This window comes from Typha angustifolia, chromosome 6, assembly GCF_048772165.1.
Source record: "Typha angustifolia cultivar Huaian chromosome 6, ASM4877216v1, whole genome shotgun sequence".
NCBI classification, from domain to species: Eukaryota; Viridiplantae; Streptophyta; class Magnoliopsida; order Poales; family Typhaceae; genus Typha; species Typha angustifolia.
This window is the reverse complement of record NC_133244.1, coordinates 6,481,139-6,502,575: the sequence shown is the minus strand read 5'-3', so window position 1 is coordinate 6,502,575 and position 21,437 is coordinate 6,481,139. Positions and strand designations below refer to the sequence as shown.

General features: G+C 35.2%; 1 protein-coding gene across 2 annotated transcripts in view; it reads right to left on the bottom strand.

The window, feature by feature from the left end:
* LOC140761713 (E3 ubiquitin-protein ligase UPL6) overlaps positions 1-21,437 on the bottom strand; it is a 35,238-nt gene that overhangs the window by 12,875 nt on the left and 926 nt on the right. Inside the window, exons 3-18 of one of the 2 annotated variants that reach the window (XM_073099151.1) lie at positions 19,859-19,956; positions 19,648-19,775; positions 14,694-14,805; positions 12,404-12,584; positions 9,334-9,516; positions 8,895-9,077; positions 7,159-7,231; positions 5,603-5,712; positions 5,191-5,495; positions 4,912-5,008; positions 4,552-4,695; positions 2,883-2,969; positions 2,722-2,808; positions 2,336-2,476; positions 2,095-2,220; positions 231-329 (exon numbers count right to left, since the gene is read on the bottom strand). In XM_073099151.1, coding sequence (XP_072955252.1) covers positions 231-329; positions 2,095-2,220; positions 2,336-2,476; positions 2,722-2,808; positions 2,883-2,969; positions 4,552-4,695; positions 4,912-5,008; positions 5,191-5,495; positions 5,603-5,712; positions 7,159-7,231; positions 8,895-9,077; positions 9,334-9,516; positions 12,404-12,584; positions 14,694-14,805; positions 19,648-19,775; positions 19,859-19,956 — 2,154 coding nt within the window. The remainder of the gene's footprint in view (positions 1-230; positions 330-2,094; positions 2,221-2,335; positions 2,477-2,721; positions 2,809-2,882; positions 2,970-4,551; positions 4,696-4,911; positions 5,009-5,190; positions 5,496-5,602; positions 5,713-7,158; positions 7,232-8,894; positions 9,078-9,333; positions 9,517-12,403; positions 12,585-14,693; positions 14,806-19,647; positions 19,776-19,858; positions 19,957-21,437) is intronic. The other variant, XM_073099152.1, reaches the window with a different exon arrangement.

The window sequence follows — 21,437 nt, the reverse complement described above, 5'->3', positions numbered from 1 at the left end:
TCCAATAGCAGTGAACCAGAAATATGGATGATGGAAAAATGTAAAAGGAATCGAGAGATATTTTTGCATGAGAGAGTTGCCTATATGATTCACTAGACAAGCAAAAGCATAAAAATAGTAAGTATTTGTCAAGGCAAGTCGATGCAACCAAGAGGTTCATGACACAGTTATGACAATCAAATTAATGTTTAAATAAATGCAACAGTAGAAGAGTATAAGGGCATAATTACCTTTCCAAGAAGACTTCCAAGGAAGTGAAAATATTGGAGATGCTGTTCGTGAACTAATCCTGATCCAGGGTTTGGGTACAGAAGATGATCAGTAGTTTCCTGCAAAGTAACAAGAGGAAAAGGGGAAAGGAATTGAGAAGGAGAAAAACAAAGCTTTCCACTCTCAATAAGAGGCCATGTGCAAGCCATGGATATCATATTTTGATAAGATGAGATAACTTAATATTATAGAAAATTCATTGGTAGTAGCAATTGTCAATGATATTAAAATTATATAGAAACTTAAAGTGAGAAATGACATTATTGATGTACCAATGACCATAGAGGTATTTCAAGTATGCAAAGCCAATCTAACTAGGGGGAAGTAAATGCCTGAGAAAAGATAACGATGCAGGAGTAACTAAAGGAGAGCAACTAAAGAAACATGACCTGTAAAATTACCATGATGCGCTGGTATGGGATAAATGACAGAATAAAGACATCAATAGAACTGAAGACTATTACTGTTACAGCATGAACAGGCAAAGAAAAGAGAGGTAGAAACTAGAATAGAGAACAGGGAAAGACAGACAGGAACAGAGAGAGAGAACCAGCAACCCCAACATCCACTATATCTATTGCCATCAAAGAGGGAAGGTGGAAAGGGTTGAAGGGAGTCTCTATTGTTGCAGACACTCTAGGAGCGACAAGTAGGGATAAGGTTTACATTCCGTCTTGGACAACTTAAAGACAAACAGAACAGGTGTAACTTTGTCTTGTGAGAGTGATTGGGAGATGGTGAAGGGTGGGAACCCTATCCCTTCCCTTCGATTGCCAGAGAGGCAGTGGCAAACCTCTCCCTCAATCTCTTCTCTCTGACAACAAGGACTTCCATTGGCAACTGTTAGAAGCAAATTATGTTATACCCATATTGTGGTAAGTAGAAGCTTCTTGTGCCAGCAATTTGCTATCACAAGATAAGCCAGGCAGCACGTGTAGGATTGCCGTGCCAGCAGGGAGCCGACACGTGGCACGGGGGAGGATCTTGGCAGCACCCCCCAAATCAATAGTTTAGGGAGATATGCAATTTTTGTAGCCCTAGGTGGAGGAAGAACATGAGAAGTTGGCTTCTGCCGACACCGACACCCATCTCCCTTCGAAACCCTAAAATGGAGAAGAAAAGGGATCTCACGGAGTGGAGAAGCAAGAGATAAAATATGGATTTGGCAGCTTATATCAGGCCAATGTTGGAATAATTATTTGGATACAATTTTTAAAGGAGCATGAAGCCTCAAGTCTTTACAGCATGACCTTACCAAACTCAGCTGATTTCATGAACTCATGCATCAGTGTAAACCAATTTCATGATTTAATAGTGTGCCAGACATATCAGAAATATGGATATAACAAAAATAACAAGATTTTAGTCTAGGTACTCCTTGTATACTACAGTCCACCAGAATGTGGTTTGGATAGTAAAAATCATCGGAAGTCGAAGAAAAGGTGACAAAGAAACAAGAAAAAGAAAAGGAAAACTAAATTCTAGAAAGCTGGAAGACAGCTACTTCTGGAAGTTCTAATTTTGAGGGGAAAATGATCGACCTAAGGAGCATTTAGAAGTAACTAGTACAAAGAAATTGTTTATAAAAATACTATATGTACAATATAAGGTTTCAAATGTAAGTAGACATCAAATGAGCTTTACATAGCAAAAAAGCACTCCTTTTGACATTAGATTCTCAAATCTAGTTTGATAAACGCAAACCAATCATGCAAGCAAATATCTAAATTTACTTTGTTTAAGGAACTATCACCAAATCAAACAAGTAAATAAAGCCAACCGAGGACATTTATTTTCTAACAAAGCCACAACCCTGAATACAACCTTAAAAAGCCCATACTGTATATCAAAAGCAGCTTGTGTAATGTTCTCCATAAAATCTTTGAAAATCCCGCCACCATCAATCCCAGCCTCCTCTACTCCAAATTCATTGACAAAAGATACCCGAATCTACAGGAATTGAAATAGTGATGAGAGTTGAAATCAAAGCAAATTTAATAAATATTACCTTCTCAGGACATAAAACTAACATGCTAAGCTAACAATAAAAGGGGCACAATTATACCGATCCTCGAAGATCTTCCTCTGACAAAACACTCAGCTGATTAAAAGCATCTTCTAGAATACGATCTCTTCTAATTTTGAAACGATGTCTTGTTAAAGCAGGATGAGATCCACTTCTTTGTCTGGAAGCTGCTAACTGTGACTGATTCATGGAAGAATAAAATATTTAAGATAAAAAGGGAAGGCTGACAATTTAGTCTCCAATAACCAGAAGTCATAAATAGTTAAATACCATCTCATTCTGTTTTTCTACAGAATGCTGAGTGCTTATTTTCTACAAGATATCATCTACCATCATGTTCTCACAATATATCATTTAAAGAACTATAAAATCAACAAATTAAATCCAGAATTATGGTGTCAATCAGAATCATGTGATATACGTACTGTGAATATTCTGACTCTAATAGTGAAAGGAACCAAAAAAGGAGCGAGTTTCAATAGTTCATTCGCCCGAGTATTTACAAGTATTGCCTGTAAAAAGCAAGAAATTACTTTAGAACCTTATAGAATAGAGGTCCAGAGAAAACAACATCAAAACCCTCTACCTGTGAGACAAAATTTTCACTTGTTGCTTCTTGAATATGAAAATCACTAGGTGATGTAAATGACCTTCTGTTATTCCAGTCTTGCAACTGCAACAGAATATGTATAATTAGCAAAGGCAGAGTAAATATTATTTAAACTAATGTAATACCCACCTTTCCTGAGTAAACAGAAAAAGAAACATTGCTACTCATTATATTCTTCATCAGCAAGGAAATTTAAAGCTTTTTGAGAGACAAGGACACTAACAAAAGTTATCTAATCATTTATTTATGTTCCATCTAAATTGGTGATGAACCTATGTCGTAGTTACACTACCATTATGAAGCTTAACATGGTATTGTAATGAAGCTTTATATAAAACAATTGTACATACATAAGCATAATATAGGTACTAATAAAATGTTAAAGTTCAACTAGTTGCAAGCAAGCAGGAGGGGAAAGTCGATGCTGTGTTTTATGAGAAATTAGATGGTCTATAATTATTCCAATCATGATTAGAGCAAACAGCATGTTATTTAATCTGATTAGGAATTTAGATGCAAAGATGCATCATGTTATTACATTCTAATATCAAGCAATTCTAGTCCTCAATTACAGTTATACGTAGCATTATGAAGGTTAAAATAGTGATAGTGACCTTGGCTTGGATGTTCAATTCTCGGGTAAGAATTGAAACAATAGATGGCCCAAGAAAACATCAATTATACTAATATTGCAGCTCAGGCAAGGAGCACATAGAGGGAGTTTATTGATGACCAGTTATTAAGTTGCCCAGCCAGATTTGCTTAAATTCTTGTCCATGGCAACATTTAACATTTTATGCAAAAGGTACACTATACTTGTGAAAATTCAAGTAAATTATCCTCCCATCAGAACAACTGATGACAAATTTTGATTGAAAATGTATTATACCAATAAGTTAATTGTGTTCCACTACAGAGAGTACAGAAAGGCATCAAGTACTCCAAAGTTGAAACCTAAGAATGTTAAATAGAATGTCAGAAATTAAAGCTCCATAAAAGTCTACTTTAAAGTTTAAATATGAATCAGTAACAAAAATATATAGGCAGCATTTTCAGTTATATCTTAACATTTCACTTTACCAGTCATCTGAAAAGAAGTAAAACTGTACTAACCAAATATATCTTCTCGTCTTCTCAAATTCCCAAAAAGACAAACTTCTCAAAAGGTATTACCTCTATATGCTTAAAAGATGGTCTCCGCAACTCTTGGAGAAATCACTTGCAACCCTAAAACTTCCATCTATGTTTCCTTTAACTTACAATTGCCTGTGTTTCTGAGCCTAAGATTATTAGTCGGAGCTCAGCATTAGACAAAATAATGCTATTTTCATGTTAATAACTTAATATACTCTTTGTCAGAAAAACCCTAATCCAGTTTTACGCTGCCAAGACAGAGAGCACAGTTTGCTCAAAATTGCATTAGCACTTCTGCACACTTGAAAGATAAGTACAAATTAGGCACTTTTGACTTCATTAATATACATTACAGAAAATGGGTTTGTAATATTATCCCAAGTATGTGATCACATGTCGATGATACTAAAGACAGTAAACAGAAGATATTTGTTGAATTCTGAATTACAAAGTTCAATGGGACCAACTAAATATAGAACATGTCAAAAAAACAGAAAATATGTTTAACTACCTTGGTCAGAAGATCAGATATCAGCTGCCTGGCTCTGCTTTTGATGTTCTCCACAGAAAGTTTTGTAAGGCCTGAAGCATTGGTCAATACTTTCTGAGTTGCAGGGAGATGTGCAGGAATTGTCCAGAGAAGTTGCCATAGGGCCTGCAGTTCATTTAATGAATAAAAATCAAAGAAATGTACTCAAAAGCTATGACTTAAAGAAGAACCTCAAAAAGGAACTTTTGATATGCACCATATACAATAGCACAGAACTTCACCATATAAAATAACACGGAACTTCACATTGTAGTTATGGTATTGAATTAGTCATACAAACATATCAAAAGTTCCAAATCAAATTGGTGGAAAAGGAGATACCTGTTTTAGAATGATAATCAAGGACCTAATATCTTTGAGTGAAAGTGGTTTCTCCTGCTCATAGAACTCTTCATTATCAGTGATCGTCAACATATGCCTGATAGAAATGGAAAATCATATACTAGATAGAAGATAAGCAGATGCTTATTTGAGTAAAAAGGAAGTGTTCTTTTCCTTCACTTACAGGAGAGGAGAAAAATATATGCAGGCAAGATAAGTAGAAGTTAAAGAAGAGTACAAGTATTACAGTATGCAGCAAGAGAGATCCAACAGACTTACTTGTATACAGGACAAAAAACAGCGAGAGGCAACAGCCATCCTGGAGCATCACCAGGTATATGTGCCATGAGCTTGGAAAAGAATGGCCATCTTTGACTCTCATTACATTCTTTAATAAAATTCCACAGTGCAGGAACAATCTCAGTTCGGTAAGCTAGTCCAGTAATGACACGTTCCAGAGGCAATGTACTGAATGTAACATGAAGGAAAGCACAAATATATCCTACAGCTTCCACTTCTTCATCAGATGGCCCATCCATATTGGAATAACCAGTGCGTAGTGTATCTCTAAACAGAGCATTTACCTGTCAGGGTGTAAGCCACACACCGACATTATATTACCCAGTAAACTCATGTTAAGAATAGCTTCTTTATTACTATTCTAAGAAAGAGAGAATCAGGAAGGACATACTAAATGTTGAAGGAGGCGTGAATCTATTGCAACAGATATCTGCCTTTCTAAGTCAATACTTAGAGTTTCTTTAACTTCTTCATCCATCATTACATCATCCTCAACTTGTCCTGAACTCATCCATAGATGTTATGAAGCATGTTAGAGGCACTAATGAGGATTGACATGAAACTGAACCGACATAACACACAAAAAAACATTGAGGGTCTTATTGCAGTAACAATAACCATGAGTAGCAATTATGAGGAATCTGCATAGTTATGTGGAAGTGTTAGGACAAATGGTTTATGCAAAGAAAATCAGTCCAATTGACAAGAAAAGGTCTCCTACTAGTACATGATATTCCCAGAAAAGTGTGATCTAAGGATATATAAGTACCATTAATATATGAGAATCATGCATATCATTCACATGCACATACACACGACTGTACACTTTAGGCTAATGCTAACACGGATCTGACCTAAAATATCATCAAGTCAACTAAGTCCGACTGGAACTGATTGAATGGGCCTTAACAACATTGCAAAGAACTTGGCCATGCCAGATGATCTATTCTAACGGAACTTCTTCCACCTGAGCACATGCTCCAGGACATTCAACATGAGTCAAAATGCAAAAGATATGAACAGAGAAAGCGAACAAAGGTGATCAAGAAAACCAACAATTATCGGGATTTACAAGGCCCAAATGGTTAAAGAATATCAACTATCTTGGATTACTTCCAGCTTCTTGTGATCTCATCGTATGAATCAAATGCCAATCAGAGTAGCACTAATTAGATATCATATCATTCTCCAGAGACAAGAATCAAGTAGATAACTCATACCTACTTTCTGATCGTAGAATATCATCAAACTGCTTATATTCATATACAAACACGCTAGGTTGTTGCAACTGAATGAGAAAAGTAAGTCTCAGAGAAAACCAACTTATTAGTGTTCACTTCTTAGTTGTCCTGTCTCAAAATTACACAGATTGTCCTACAAGATGATGAACAGTTTAGTTGTTGTAAAATGCGAATGCTTGCACATACTGAGACAATTAACTTAAGAGTGTGTTTGTAGCTAGAAAATGACTGACTTCAATAAAATGACTCTCTCCTTTTAAAAAGAAAGTCAAATGAAGAAATCGGGGCTGCTTTTGGTAGGTAAGAAAGCCACTTCTTTCTTAGAGGGTGTTTGGTTGCTAGAAAGTGACAAAAGAAAATAGTCATTTCTGAAAATTTCTCTACTTTTAATGTTTTGTTGTAAAAGATAAATAAAAAAAGTGACTTCCTAACCTATCAAAAGCAGCTCCATTTCTTCATTATGACTTCTTTCTTAAAAAGTCACCTTATTGAAATCAGTTAACTGATTAAACATCATTTTTTAGCTACCAAACACCCTAAATTATGTTCCTACTTATTAGAAGAGGAAGTCAGAATGAGAGAACAATTAATTGCTAGATATCATGAAAGAAATTAAGTTATAATTTAAGAAAACAAAATTCATGATTTGGAAAAGTTCCAAGCAAAGAGAAAGACGCTAACTAGATAACAAAGTGAAGTTCCTTACTTTCTGTAACTGGTGACTTAAATGTTGGCAATGCATCCAACAAGAATGTTGAAACAGCAACAAAGTCTACAGCCTGATTAACACAGAAGGACATATGAGCAGGATTAATGTGAACCATGTACTGTAGCTGCCAGCATAAACATTCTGAAAGACCAACTAAAAGGCATATTGCCTTGTCAATGGTGGTCAAAGTTCAAATTGATATCAAGGAACAAAAATGCAACAATTTTTTATTCCAAACTATTAGGCATTGAGCAAAACTACATACCTTGGAAATAATTTTGAGAAAAACTGTAGCTCTTACATATTAAATTGATATGTTCTATCTCTTAAAAGAAACTATTAAATACCAAAAGGTTACAAGCTCTAAAGAGACCAGCAACGTGTAGCACTATAGAGCACTAGAGCTAGAAAGAGACCAGTAACATGAAGCACTATAGCAGAAGTGCTAGATTGATATTCGAAAAAAATGAAGAATGTAGAAAGATACATGATACATACATATCCAATTTATTCATCAACACAGGTCAAACATTCATAATTTTAATAAATTTTCCAAAATGTTACATTGGATATTATAACTAAATAAAAGAGCAAATAAGACAATTTGATCAACAACTGACCAAGTTGCCATTGTGAAATGACATCTAACAGGAACCTCCTTGAAATCCATAACATCATGCCTCAGAAAACTGCGTCTAAGGTCTATATGTATCACTAGAACCATTCTGATCCAATTAGAACAAAGGTAGTTAAGCCAATTTTCTTATTTTTGCAAAACTTCAAGCACCTGTTCACTTTAAGAAAAAATCTTTTCTTATTCGAGAATGCAGATCTTTATTTAAAAATAACAGCTAAACATCATAATAACCTCATTCTAAAATTTATTCAAAAAAAAAAACCCTCATTCTAAAATACAAACATTATTTATCAAAATTATATTTTATATAACACACCAACTTAATTACTAATTTACACTTAATATCTATCCCATTAATCTACTTTAATTCAAGTCAAAAGACATCCATTGTAATTTCATAAAAACAAAACATTTTTACACATATTTTCTTTCACTTTATATCATATCAAAGATAATTATTATATCCTTATTCCAGGAATATAAGTAAATATAAGAATAATTATTTCTGAAATAAAAACTTTATTTTGAAAATAACAAAAATGAATACATATCTTAGAATTAACATTATTCCTAAAAATAAACGACGTTCAAAAGTATCCAAGAAATACCCTAGGACTTTAAAAACAAAGTCATGATAAACTTGTCAGATACTGTAACTAGGCTTGCGATAATGACGTCACAAAGTTGAATGGCAACTCTTGCCTATTAGTTGTGATTAACGGTTAGAGTGCCAAGATGACCAACATCGCCCAACTTTAAATGTCTATAATAGTAGAGCCTTTTAAGTGCAAGTTCTTGTAACATTATTTGGGCATCTATTGTGGACTACAAAAGTCAATCTTGTGAAACACCTGTACCAAATCACATATCACACGCCAACAACCAACGATGCCATAACAGTAGGATCTACCATTACCTATTTGATGCAAACGCATGAGGAACAATTTTTTCCCTCGATGAGACATGAAAATAATTTTTCATCCAGTGATAAGCTTTTATAAAGAGGAGTGTTAAGAACTGATAAACCAGGAATAAACAACTCAAAATTTTCTCACAAGAAACTGTCAACACTGCAGAAAATCAGGGAGATGCTTACTGTGTCAGAAGCAAATTTTGGTTCAGACAAAACAAAAGTGGCAGCTTCAAGTAAATTTCCAAGCAGGCAGGCATAACCTGGATATTCAGGTGAAATATCATTTGGAAGAACACTAGCACAACTGGGCAAGCATAAAGCCATCTGCTTAATATACAGCTTTCCAAGCCCCTTTGCTGAAAAGACCTGTACCAGTAAATCACATCCGAGTGAAACAAACGGTCATTGTGACAGACATTCTAAAACTACGTACTCATCCGGTCAAATAATTACCAAACCAGTCAATGTAAAAATAGAGAAGCCAAACAGTTTCTTTTATCAATTCATTATCCAGCTTAAGTTGTTAGGGAGTGCCAACCATTCACTCACCAGTAATAGTTTATCTTCACATAAAAAACCAAATAGATGTTGCAATCTTGCAATTAATCAGAAGGAAACTTACATCCTTGAAGTATGTCAGATGATGCCATATAAAAGGAATGGAAAGAAGTTGTGAGGGAAAGCTCCATTTTGGATCCGTTGTAGAACAACAACAAGGATGCTGACCAACATGAGAAGCAATGAGGGTTAGAACATGCTCCAAGGAAGATAAGCTACCATGAGCCTCTGGGGTCTTCACATTTTTCTGCATCACAGGAAGCAATGCATATTGACACAAATGAGAGGCGAGAACTTTCAAAGTTTTTGGCATCATCTCAAATTACAGAAAACTAGTAAATGTCTCATAATTGAAAATTATATTTAGCCATTACATAAAACTTTATAAACACAATGAGGGAAAACTGACAGATTAATGGAAAAGATTATGCATAAACACCATCTTGTCTTTGGTATTGTTATTCTATCTTTTCTTACCACTTCCTTTCATTCTACCTATCCGTAAGAAGATTCGGAAAAAGAAAAAAATCACTCACCTGTAGTAGTTCATGTTTCCCATCAGATATATCTAAAATTTTATAACATCTCACATAAGTTATTCTCAATGGATAGTTGGATACCAATCTTTATCGTTTCTGGTACAATCATTTCTTAATATATTTTCTCTAGTAACTCTACTCACCATAGCAACATTCTCATCCTAATTGTACTCAACTTTGTTTCCTGTTGCCTAACATTCTAAGCCATCTAACCTAAACAGTACATGATGATCACAGAACACCTCACATAAGTTATTCTCTACAGATAGTTGGGTACCAATCTTTATGGTTTCTGGTACAATCATTTCTTAATATATTTTCTCTAGTAACTTTACCTACCATAGCAACATTCTCATCCTAATTGTACTCAACTTAGTTTCCTGTTGCCAAACATTCTAAGCCATGTAGCCTACGCAGTACGTGATGATCACAGAACATCTTAGAGTCACTTATATTCTAGCCATCCAGGTCAAAATCTATGTGTCCCATCAATCCCCAGTTATTGTTGAACTATTGATCTAGAATAACTAAAGCACTCCACTTAGGTATTCTTGTCCATCAAGGATAATTCTTCCAATAATTAGATACCCTATTAAGGGTGGTCGTGCCGGTGGTGGCCAACACCTGGCACAGGGTGTGCCAATGGCACACCCCCGTGTCAAGCCATGCCAACCGACACGGTTGCGTGCTGGTATAGAGCCTTTTTTTTTTTTGTTTATCAATCATCATCAAACAACTTTAGTGTTATTCTTGTGTTGACAAATGAAGTCATCCATGGTTCCCAGTTTCAGCCGATTCTAATCTCACCTCGAAACTAATTTCGATAGGGTATCAACCGGATCGACCAAGAAAAAGGGAGAAAGATAGGGAAGAAAAAAAGAGATAAAAGAGTCATCGACCTGAATCTACGTCGGAAGAGTTCATCGAAGGTTAATGGAGCTACGTCGTAGAAGTTCGTCAGACATTGATAAAAGCTGGAACTACGTCAGAGAAGCATCACTTAGGAGAATGGGAGAGAGTGAGTGGGGGAGGAAGATGAGTGCATGGGAGAGGGGGAGGAGAGGATGTGGGAGAGAAAGAGGGAGAGGTTGGGATCAAAGGTTTTCTGGAGAGGGGGAGTGGTAATAGAGATAATGAGAAGATGAGAAAGAGTTAGTAGGAGAGTTAACAGAAGAGAGAGCTAGTGGAAGAGTTAGTGGAAGAGTTAATAGAAAAGGGAGTTGGTGGAAGAGAGTTAGTGGGGAGAGTTAGAAAAAAAAAATTATTTGTATGAGAGGAAAAAAAAAGTGCATGAGTGGTAGAAAACAATATTTTTATTTTTATTTTTTAGACTTCATATATGTATAATTTATATTTATATCTTATTCTTATTTTTTCTAAATTTTTTATTATTTTTCTGTTTTTAAAATAAAATACAGGCCAATACGGACAACAAATACCGCCGATACGGTTGATACATATCGTTTTTTCAAACGGCCGATTCTGATCTCGAGATTTGAAACTTTGAAGTCATCATCAATATATGATTAAAGATTATCAACAATATCTAAAGCAACATTTCCATGTTATTCTTGTGCCAACAAATAAATTCTTTGATCATCATCATCATTCTACGTTCAACTAGATATTAATTTTAATTATTAATTAATATTATGTGCTTCAATTATATTATAGAGTGTTCAATCATTAATATAAATTTTAATAAATGTGTTCAATTATATTATGTGTTGAATAACATTAATAGTTGACTATTGCTATATCTTTAATAAATTAAGTCATTAACAAAAATAATCTAAAGATAAATGACTAAAATGTAGATTTTAATACATATATTCAAATATAATGTAGATTTTAATGCATATATTCAAACCAAAATTCAAAAATTAACATGCGAAACATTCAAAAGTATCTTTAAATATTATAGATTGTTTATTGAAAATGTTAAATACGTGCCACTAGCATGCAGGAGTGTGCCTAGGGCGTGCCAACCCTAACTAGCATGTAGCACGCAGCGGCACATGCCTTTGGCATAGCCATCGTTGTGTTCTACCACTTTTGATTTATTAAAATATCATTTTGATATTACATACCATTAGTCTTAGATCTACCTATTTGAAAGATAGACTTTTACATTCGCATTTTAAAACTTGACGCAATCTTGTGACCCAATTATAATAAAGATACTAATCAACAACTCTCACATTAGTCGTATCACTTCATGATCTTAAGTATGGCTCATTAATAGAGGCAAAGAAGAAGTATCACAACATAAGCCAAGATGTTAACAATGGCAACGATCTCAATCATCCAAAGTTCATGTGAATTGAAAGGATATATGAATCCATAAAGGATATGCAAACCAACTGAACTAACTAGAATGAGTGCCAGAATAAAGTATTTTCAACATAATATTAGTGCCCTTTATATCTGTTTCTTCAGTAATAATAACATCCCATCAAAAGTGTGTTATGGTTAATATTGGACAACCACAAGGTAATTTATAATCCTCAAAACCTAAGTTCACAATGGATAACTAATTTTACAGCAAATTAAAAATTTGTCAAACTGGAGCGCAGCTTTTATTTAACCACTTACCACCGCAGTAAGAATTATGCCACGTAACAAAGAAAAAACTTCTTTCTGCTGGAGATAACCAACAACATTGCACACCCATGGAAGTTCAGGGTTTATTAAGCAGACCACTGTCTCTAGTAACACAATTGCAGGCATAGTAGAGTGCTTGGATGGCATCAAAAGTTGATTCTTCCATAAATTCCTACACAAAGAACGCAAAGGAAAAAGAATCATACTGCCATACTATATTACTGTAACTTACAGATAACCAAATAATGTGCATCAGCAAAAAGAAGTTAAGTATAAGAAATCAGTGCAATGAAACACAGGGACAGGGAAGCTTTTTGAAAAATCACAGTGAATCAGTGGGTATCAGTGGTTGTCATGTTGGCAGAATAGGAAAGTTTCATACCAGGTGTAACATACCTGCGCACCACAACTAACAATATCATTCAACTGGAACCTTTACTTGAACAGAAACATATGTATGCAAGTAAAGAAATTATGAACACAAGAGCACAACAAGAGACGGCATCGTAGCCTGACAATCCTAAATTCCTAATGCACCTTCCAGGTTCCGTTACTCTCTGGTAGACATGTATTAGGTGATGAGGACCTCCAATAACATTTCTTAGAACTGCAACTCCAAATTCTCAGAGTAGCTGAGGATTGCTAGCTGACTAGCTCCAGTCCCTCCTAAAAAACCTATGAATAAGTCACTCTCGAGTCTCGATTAAACCATAACTTGTCGTCACATTATATGATTCTTCCGTGATGAAGAAAGTATTAATCTAAATTTAATGCATCTTCCAGAACTACATCTATAGCTAATTCCTTCAAATCTTTACAAATGGAGAGAAACTATTAGAAAGAAAAGCAGGAAAGAGAAATATGGAAGTCAAACATGACAAGAAAATATGAAATGGATGTCAAGAGTTAAGAATTTCTAGAGATATAGAGTTTAAATCCATTAAATGGTACTATTTTCAAAAGGTTTTAAATATAAGTAAACTTCAAAGCCTTTTAAATTATAACATAAGGATATTCTTTTCTTTTTTTGGTTATAAGCCTGCATGTAAGGCTACATTATTCTTAAAATACTTTTAAGAAGTTCTTAGTACTGCAAACTTTATTAAAAAAGAGTAAGTTATTGCGGACTTAAAAGTTCTTACAAGCTTAAAAGCTCACAACCTGCAGCCACTCTATAACTTACTACAAACTTAGAAAGTTTTTCATTTTTTTATATGGTGAAGACATATGAGAGATGATCTAAAATGGGAGTATAATAATTACTTTGATGTGGCATAAAAAAGTTAAATATTTATATTTTTAGAAAAATTGAATATATATCATACAAATAGTACCAAAATATTATTATCAAATTATAAAATATAAACACACGGCAGACATTTTAAACACATTAAACATATCAGTAAATTATATTAAATAAAAAATTTTAAATTTTCCACCTGTGTGTAAGAAGATTTTTTTCCAGATTTTTTTTTCTTAGCCATAGTGAAAAAGGAGCTCTTTTGTGATAAAAAAAAAATGTATTTTTTTGGGAGAGAGAAGAGGTAAGAGATGGAGAAAGAAGAAAAGAACATTGACAAGACATGAAAGTAATAGATATATCATTTCAATAGACAAAGAAAGGAGATCTTCTACTCTGCCATTAATCATTCAATATCATCGCATTCTCATTCTCCTTCCCCATCCCAGTCCTAGTCCCACCCCAAAAAATTACCAATACCTCGCTGGAGATGTGTGACTGGTAAAAGCCTCAAGACCTCTCTACAGTCTCTTATCTCCATCTCTCTCCTCACTCTCTTATTTGCTTTTAGATTAAGAAAGTGGTGATTGGTCGACCACTTCAAGCCAAGCCATTATAGCAGTCCATTTTGCATATTGGACGTTGACAGAGGAAGGGAATATGGGGAGAGGAGGGGGGTAGCGATGCCGCCATTGGAGATGTCGGCGAATAAGAGAGGTGGAGGAGAGGGGGCGACTAAAACCCCCCTAACACAGACCAACCGACTTGCTGGGCCACATAAGAACTATCCGGGTTGATCCATGGACTGCCCTGCCCCGCCAAGGCGTCCGCCAACACCATCTTCCAATACCATGATTTTCAAGTAGGCCAAAATCATATTTTAAGGATGGCCAGTAAAAAATGGCATATAGATGCTTAATGCAATAAGAAGAAGAGGACAATCATGAATTTTCAGGTAAGACAAATTCAAATTTTAAGGAACAGCCGATAGTCATATACTCATATTAATATAGCATGAAAATCCATCAAACATCACATTACCTGCTATGGTAGACGGCATGCAGGCAAATATATGCAAGTTTTTTTACCCTATGCTCCACAAGAAATTTATTTTCTGAATAATCAATGCCAGCAAAGAGGTTTACAATATCACCTGCAAACAAATATACTATATCAGCAAATTCTATTAGCTGCAAAAGAACACGTCAACACTGGACATGATTTACGATAAAATATCAAGAAAAAACTAAATACTAGACAATGAACTGCTAGACTATGTTATTCAGCATAATAGCATATTATTGGGGCATAACTGCAATGAAACCAGTTACATGGTTTGACAAACTACTTACAGATGTCTTTCTTCTTTGCTGAATATGGATTGCAAAAAGAAAAGAAAAAAAAAAGAATGAAAAGAAATTCCAGAAAAGTACGAGAGAGCTTAACTCCATGTTCTTGCTTCCGTTCACATTTTATTCTAGTTGGGATATGAAACATTTGAATTCCATCGATCTAAGCATTGTCGAAGTTATATGAATGTAAATTGAGATAAGAATTGATAGATCATAATTGTTAAACATAACATTTAAATCAGACAGTTCAGAATTAATAAAATAGAAAAGAGGAAATTTCTTGATGGGAACTAGCAAAACTAGGGAAACCCTAACTCCTCTCGAAACCCTAGTACATTCGAAAGCCCAAGGCCAGGCCCATGATGATCTCTCGAGCAATGATGGAGCGAGGTTGAGATCCGTGGGTGGAGGATTAGGAGGGCGAGATCGAAGTGACATTTCAAAAATCGATCGGTTATTCTCACTCCAAGCGGAGAAAATGACGGGGAAAGCTTTCTTAGTATGCACATCTAACATGAGAGAGTGGACCAAGAAATGAAGAGAAGGGGGCTAGTAAACCATTATACCGAGATGTATTGGTAGGAGAGCCCTTAAGATTAAACCGTAGGATTCAAGAATCATCCAATGATTTCGGTGTGGCGAAGAAAAGACAATCGGAGTGTTTCCGGTGTGGTGAAGCAAAGCCATTGGGCAGCATCATGCCATAATAGCATCTTGTGTTACAAGTGTAACAAGTTTGGTTATTGTGCTGTGAAGTGCTCTCTTGGCCAGACAATAGAGAAGAATGCTACTTTGGCTAGTTCTTTTTGAGTGTTTCTAAGAGCCTTTGAGGAGATGAGACAGAATGAGAATAAATTGAAGAAATGTATGATAGCAACAGTTCGAAGAGGGAGAATCTCAGCTCACAATGTTGAATTAGTGATGAGTAACATGTAGGCTTGGGAGCATGATTGGAGTCTAAGCAGGAAAATACAGTTGATTTTCCTTCAGTGCAATGCACGAAGGAGGTTATGAGAGAAGGTGCAGTAGATCTCGGATGCGGTTGTGTTTTTCAAGCCATGGAAGGATTGGAGGATGGTATGTTGAAAAGAGCCGATTTGGATTCAATTATCAAGTATTCCTTTTCACTGCTTACATTCATTTTATGAAAATTGTGGAATCCTTTGGGACCTTAGTAGTAGTACATGAACAAATAATGAAAAAAGAAAATTCTTCAATAGGCAAGATTGTGGGTGATGATTAAAGACATTGGGGATATTTCGGTCAAATTAGCAATCATGATTGAGGGACTGATATTTGAAGTTCAGTGTGAAATTGAAGGCGGTGAGCGGAAGGTCGAAAATGTCAAGGCTTATACTTGGGTCTACAAAGGACCAAGAATGAATTCAAATCAGAGCAGTAATCATGGATGGGGGAGTTGGGAGAAACCAATTCCAAAGATGTCTCCAATAAAGTGTTCCAAGGGGAAGAATGTACGAATAAGGAGTCCCATAAAAGGTGCTCATGGAAAAGTCTCTGAGGAGAAAATCAATATGAAAAGCAAAAAAATGATCAGCTAGGGGAACAAGAAAAGAAAGAAGAGTTGCTGAGGAGAACAAAGTGGATTTCAAGGGAAAAAAGAAAATGGAGGAGAATTGATTCCGAGAGACTAAACCTCATATATGAGAACAGAATGCTGGGAAGTTGGTGACACTAGAGAAAGTGTGGATGGGCCAAAAAATCTTGCTTGAGAAGGAAACATGGACCAAAATGGTGGAGAGATGAAAAGCTACTGAAGAAGAAGCTTAAGAGGTAGAGATACTAAATATGGAAGAGGATGACAGTAAACATGAAGAATGGCAAATGATAGTGTATTCAGATGGCATTATTTTAGATGTGGAACCATTACAATCAGTTGGATCACCAAAGACTAAAAAATATACACAGACGAAGCTCAGTAAATCACCACAACTGCCAAGCAGAAATCAATTCACAGCAAATAGAAAAAGTGGGTAAATCCAAAGCTTTAGAAATTGTTAATAAGAAGAAAAGCCTACCGGGTAAAGATCCTTTTTTACATTGTCTATGTTTTTCAAAATTTTCCAATGATAAATTATATTCAATTGCTCATACTTGTGGCATTAATCTAGGTAATACCCAAGAAAAAAAAGGAAGAGAACTTGAATATTTTAAGAGCCCTTGAGAGGGAAAGGATAGGAAAGCATGTAGACTTTCTGAGTAAAATCAAAGAGACAGAGGAGATTCAGACAGGTGCAGTATGAAGGGTATTTTCAAAAATATAAGGGGTATGAGATTACTTGAAAAGAGGAAAAGAGTCGAAGGATAAATTATTCAAAAAGGTCTGTATTTTGTTTGCATTCAAGAAACTAAGTCTGAAATTTGTAAAAATAGGATGCTCATGGCTACGGAAGGAGGTAGGATCAATTGTTGGTCTTATTTATCTTCTGCTAGTGCCTCGGGAGGAGTTCTCATTGGTGTTAATGATGAGAAACTTGTTGTGTTGGATTGGAGTAAAGGAACCCATGCTATTTATGTTAGTGTTTGCAACAGAGATAGCTAGATCAAGTGGGTTTGGAAGGAGAAAGAAATGCTTTACGAGGAACTTAAAAGCTATTAAAATTTGGGGTGAAAATTATTGGCTACTTGGTTGTGATTTCAATACCACTAGATCTGAAAGAAATAGGAAAGGAAAGAATGTTAGTAAGAAGGGTATTAAATAGAATGTTAAGTAAGGCCAAACAGTATGGTTTGATTACTGGGTTGGAAACTGATGTTAGTAAGAAGGGTATTATCAACCTTCAATATGTTGATGATGCTTTATTATTTGTGAAGGCTGATAGTAGAGAAGTTATCATTTTGAAGTTCTTGCTTTATGGCATTGAAGCTTTATCAGGTCTGAAGATTAACTTTGAAAAGAGTTCATTGGTTTACCTGGAAAAAAAGAAAAAGAAAGAAAAGAATGAACTGCAAAGTGGAGGAGTTACCTATAAGGTATCTAGGTCTTCCTCTACATGACAGGAAGCTGAGAAAGAACGATTGGATACCTATGATTAGGAAAGTTGAGAAAAGACTCCCAGGGTGGAAAAAAATTATAGTCTTTGAGTGGTCATTACTCTTATAAATTCAGTACTGAGTGCAGTTCCTTTATACTATGTCTTTTTCCAATATGCATATCTGGGTGTGTAAGAAAATTGATAAATTAAGCAGGGACTTTCTTTGGCATCGGACTACTAAGGAAAAGAAAGGTTATTCTTTAGTCAATTGGGATAGACTATGCATGAATAAAGAATATGGTGGCATGGGGATTGTAATCTGCAAGAACTTTATATGTCATTATCAGCCAAATAGTGGTGGAGGTTATTAAATTCTAAAAATCAAATGTGGGCTTCTATTGTAATGCAATGATACTACAGAAAAGTAAAAATTCATTCTTTTAAGCTTAATAATTCTGGCCGAGTATCCCCTTTCTGGAGGGGGGGTGCTTCAGGCTGAGTTAATGTTCAAGTACACAATGGGAAGAAAATTAAGTTTTGAAAAAATATTTTGGTTATTCAATTTTCTCTGGCTATGAGATTCTCTCAATTGTTTAGTATTGTTAGGGATGAAGAATAGAGAGAATTGGAATTTGCACTACCGCCTAATGATGTCTAAACAATTGCTATGAGAAGAACAACAGTTGATAAATTTTGTATCTGAGAATTGTGCTCTAGGGACTAATAGAAATGATTGGGGGTTTGAAAAAAATAGAATCTCTACTATGAAGTCCTTATATAAATTCCTAAATAATAGAGGTAGGCTCGCTAAAGATTTAGCTAATATTAGCAACTGAAAATCCCTTTAAAAGTTGGAGCTTTCATTTGGTTGATTTGCAACAATAAGGTATTAACCAGAGACAATTTACTAAAAAGAATGCGGACATGTAGTTCATCTTGTGTTTTCTACAATCATGATGAACTGGTGGATCATCTGTTCTTAAGATGTAAATTTGGAAGTCAGTTGCTGAGGCAAACAAAAAGAATTTGGGGGTATAAAGGAGCATATTAAACATGTAAAAAATTGGTTCCGACAAATCTTCATCAAGGAGAAGATAAGAAAAAATGGTGGTTTATATGGTTTAGTGCTTTTCTGTGGAGCTTGTGGCTGGAAAGAAACAACAGGATCTTTAATAGTTGCATACGAACTTCTTAAGCCTTTTCGCATAAGATGACTACCTTATTCCTCTGCTAAGCAAGGTTCCACGGAGAGAAAGTCATGAAGAAAGCTCGACACTTGACTTAAGGAACCAAGGTGATTGTGGAGTTGGAGGAGAATGGATGAGGGTGCTAGATGATGCATTCTACATCATCTAAATTTTGTTATCAAGTAATTTTTGTGATGTTTTGTTTTTTGGAGAATACTGTGATAGTTTATAGCTGTTTGAAGGAGGGGTGATGCCATCTATAATGGAAGGTGGATACTTTAGGACCTTGTGTGGTCCATCTACTGTGTTTTGTGATTTCTAAATGTTTTTGTTGTGGTAATCTTGGGGGAAGTTTACCATGTTTTTAAGTTTCAATGAAACAAGGGTTGCAACCTGTTTGTTAAGAAAAAAAAAGCATTTAAATTGAACGTAACGTAGATAAGGATGGGTCTGTCGAACATACCACTTTCTCGAACATACTGTAGAAGCAAGTTGCATGTCAATGTAAGGAAACTAACATCATTGGTGTTGCTCACATTGAAGAAGAAAAGCAATTGACGGAGAAACTCTGAATTAGGGCCGAAGCAATGCCTGATTTAGACAGCAAATTGATTAGCTAAAGTTCTAAATTGACAAAATAAAATCTTACTATATAAGTTCGGAGAATCCCCTACCTATCTACCCATTGGCAATGGTTCCCAAAGGTGAGGTAAAATTGCTCCCGGACCTTAGAACGTTCCATTTCAACAACCTTCCTCCCTCTGAAGCATTTCTGCAGCTTATAATTAGTCAACTTTCATATTTCAGAGATACAAGGGAAAAATAGGTAAATATTTGGTCTGCGGGAATATTTCCAAGTGTAATAGAAAATTTGTTTATGAGCATCCAATCAAAGGAACCTCAATGAATATATGATCATTGATGAAACAAAGAGAGATTTGTCAAGTTTGCTGCAACCTGTAGCACTAAATATAAGCATGGACAAAAAAAGCCTGGTCAGCCAAGTAATGCTGAAAATGGTGATAAGAAGGAGCAGACTTAAGTAGGGACATGCAGAAAACTTGTCCCTACAGCCTCATATATATTCCTTATAATCCAACACCCTCTGTTAGAGTCCCCAGCAGATAATTTCCAAAATGCAGCTGATTACTCAATAATTCAGCAGTTTTTGCACAAATAGCAGGAGAAACCAAGGTTACAAAGTAGTATTATGTATCAAAGTATCAAACACAAATTTTAAAAAATCCAGAATTACACATTAGATAGTGCTCAAGACTTGCAAAATAAAACCTACCTAAACCAAGACTATAAGTCAGATAAACCAACTAGATCCATAAAATAGCTCATATGCCTAGGTGTGCTTCTGAATTATAAGACTTAAGGGCAACTTAACTTGTAAAAAGAATTCCAAATCCTAATGCCCTTAGTCTTGTATCAATTTTAGTGAGCTAAATTCCAACATGACCCACTAATACTATTAGCTTTCATTTTTTCAGTTGAATCTGGCAAATTAAGTTCTGGTAGCAAGTCATCAGGAAATAGATGAAATGGTATACATATTGTTCAACCAGTGTATTGTCAGCTTCATTTCATTTTCAGAAAACTTTAATAGGTTTCAACAACATAATAACATTGTCTGCCTTTCTTCTTAATTCTCTCACTTTTTCTTTCTCTGAGGAACAATGGCAGGCAACAAGACACTGTGCTCACGTATGAAGAGTAAATACTAAATACAAACGTATCATTTTTCAGTACAAACTACACAATAGACTTTGGAATGTATTGCAATGCAAGAACACATCTTCAACTGGTATCACATAGTAAAACTGTAGAACACACAATAACCCCTGAACTTCTGATCTATGAATTTTATACAAAAGGGTAAGGCTATCAACCCCATACAACCAAGATATTTTATATTATGTTCCTTCAAATATTAGGAATTATGTTAGCTGAAACAAGCTGTAGAGAAATTTAATCTAATCCAGATAAACAAACATAATTGATAGGAATCAAACTAGATACAGACTATTCAGCTGGAAGAGTATCCGGATTCTATTTCTTCCATAGGCTCGTAAGCACTCAATTTTAGGAGCCAACTGAGCAGTTATTGTGTTTTCTCTATGTATTTAGCAACTTAGAAACCCCGACGCAAAGAAGGAACTGAACTGGAATTGTAAGGCCTATTTTAGGCACCAGATGGATTTTTACAATGCAAATTTTGAACATCTATCTCGAATGCCTCCCATGACC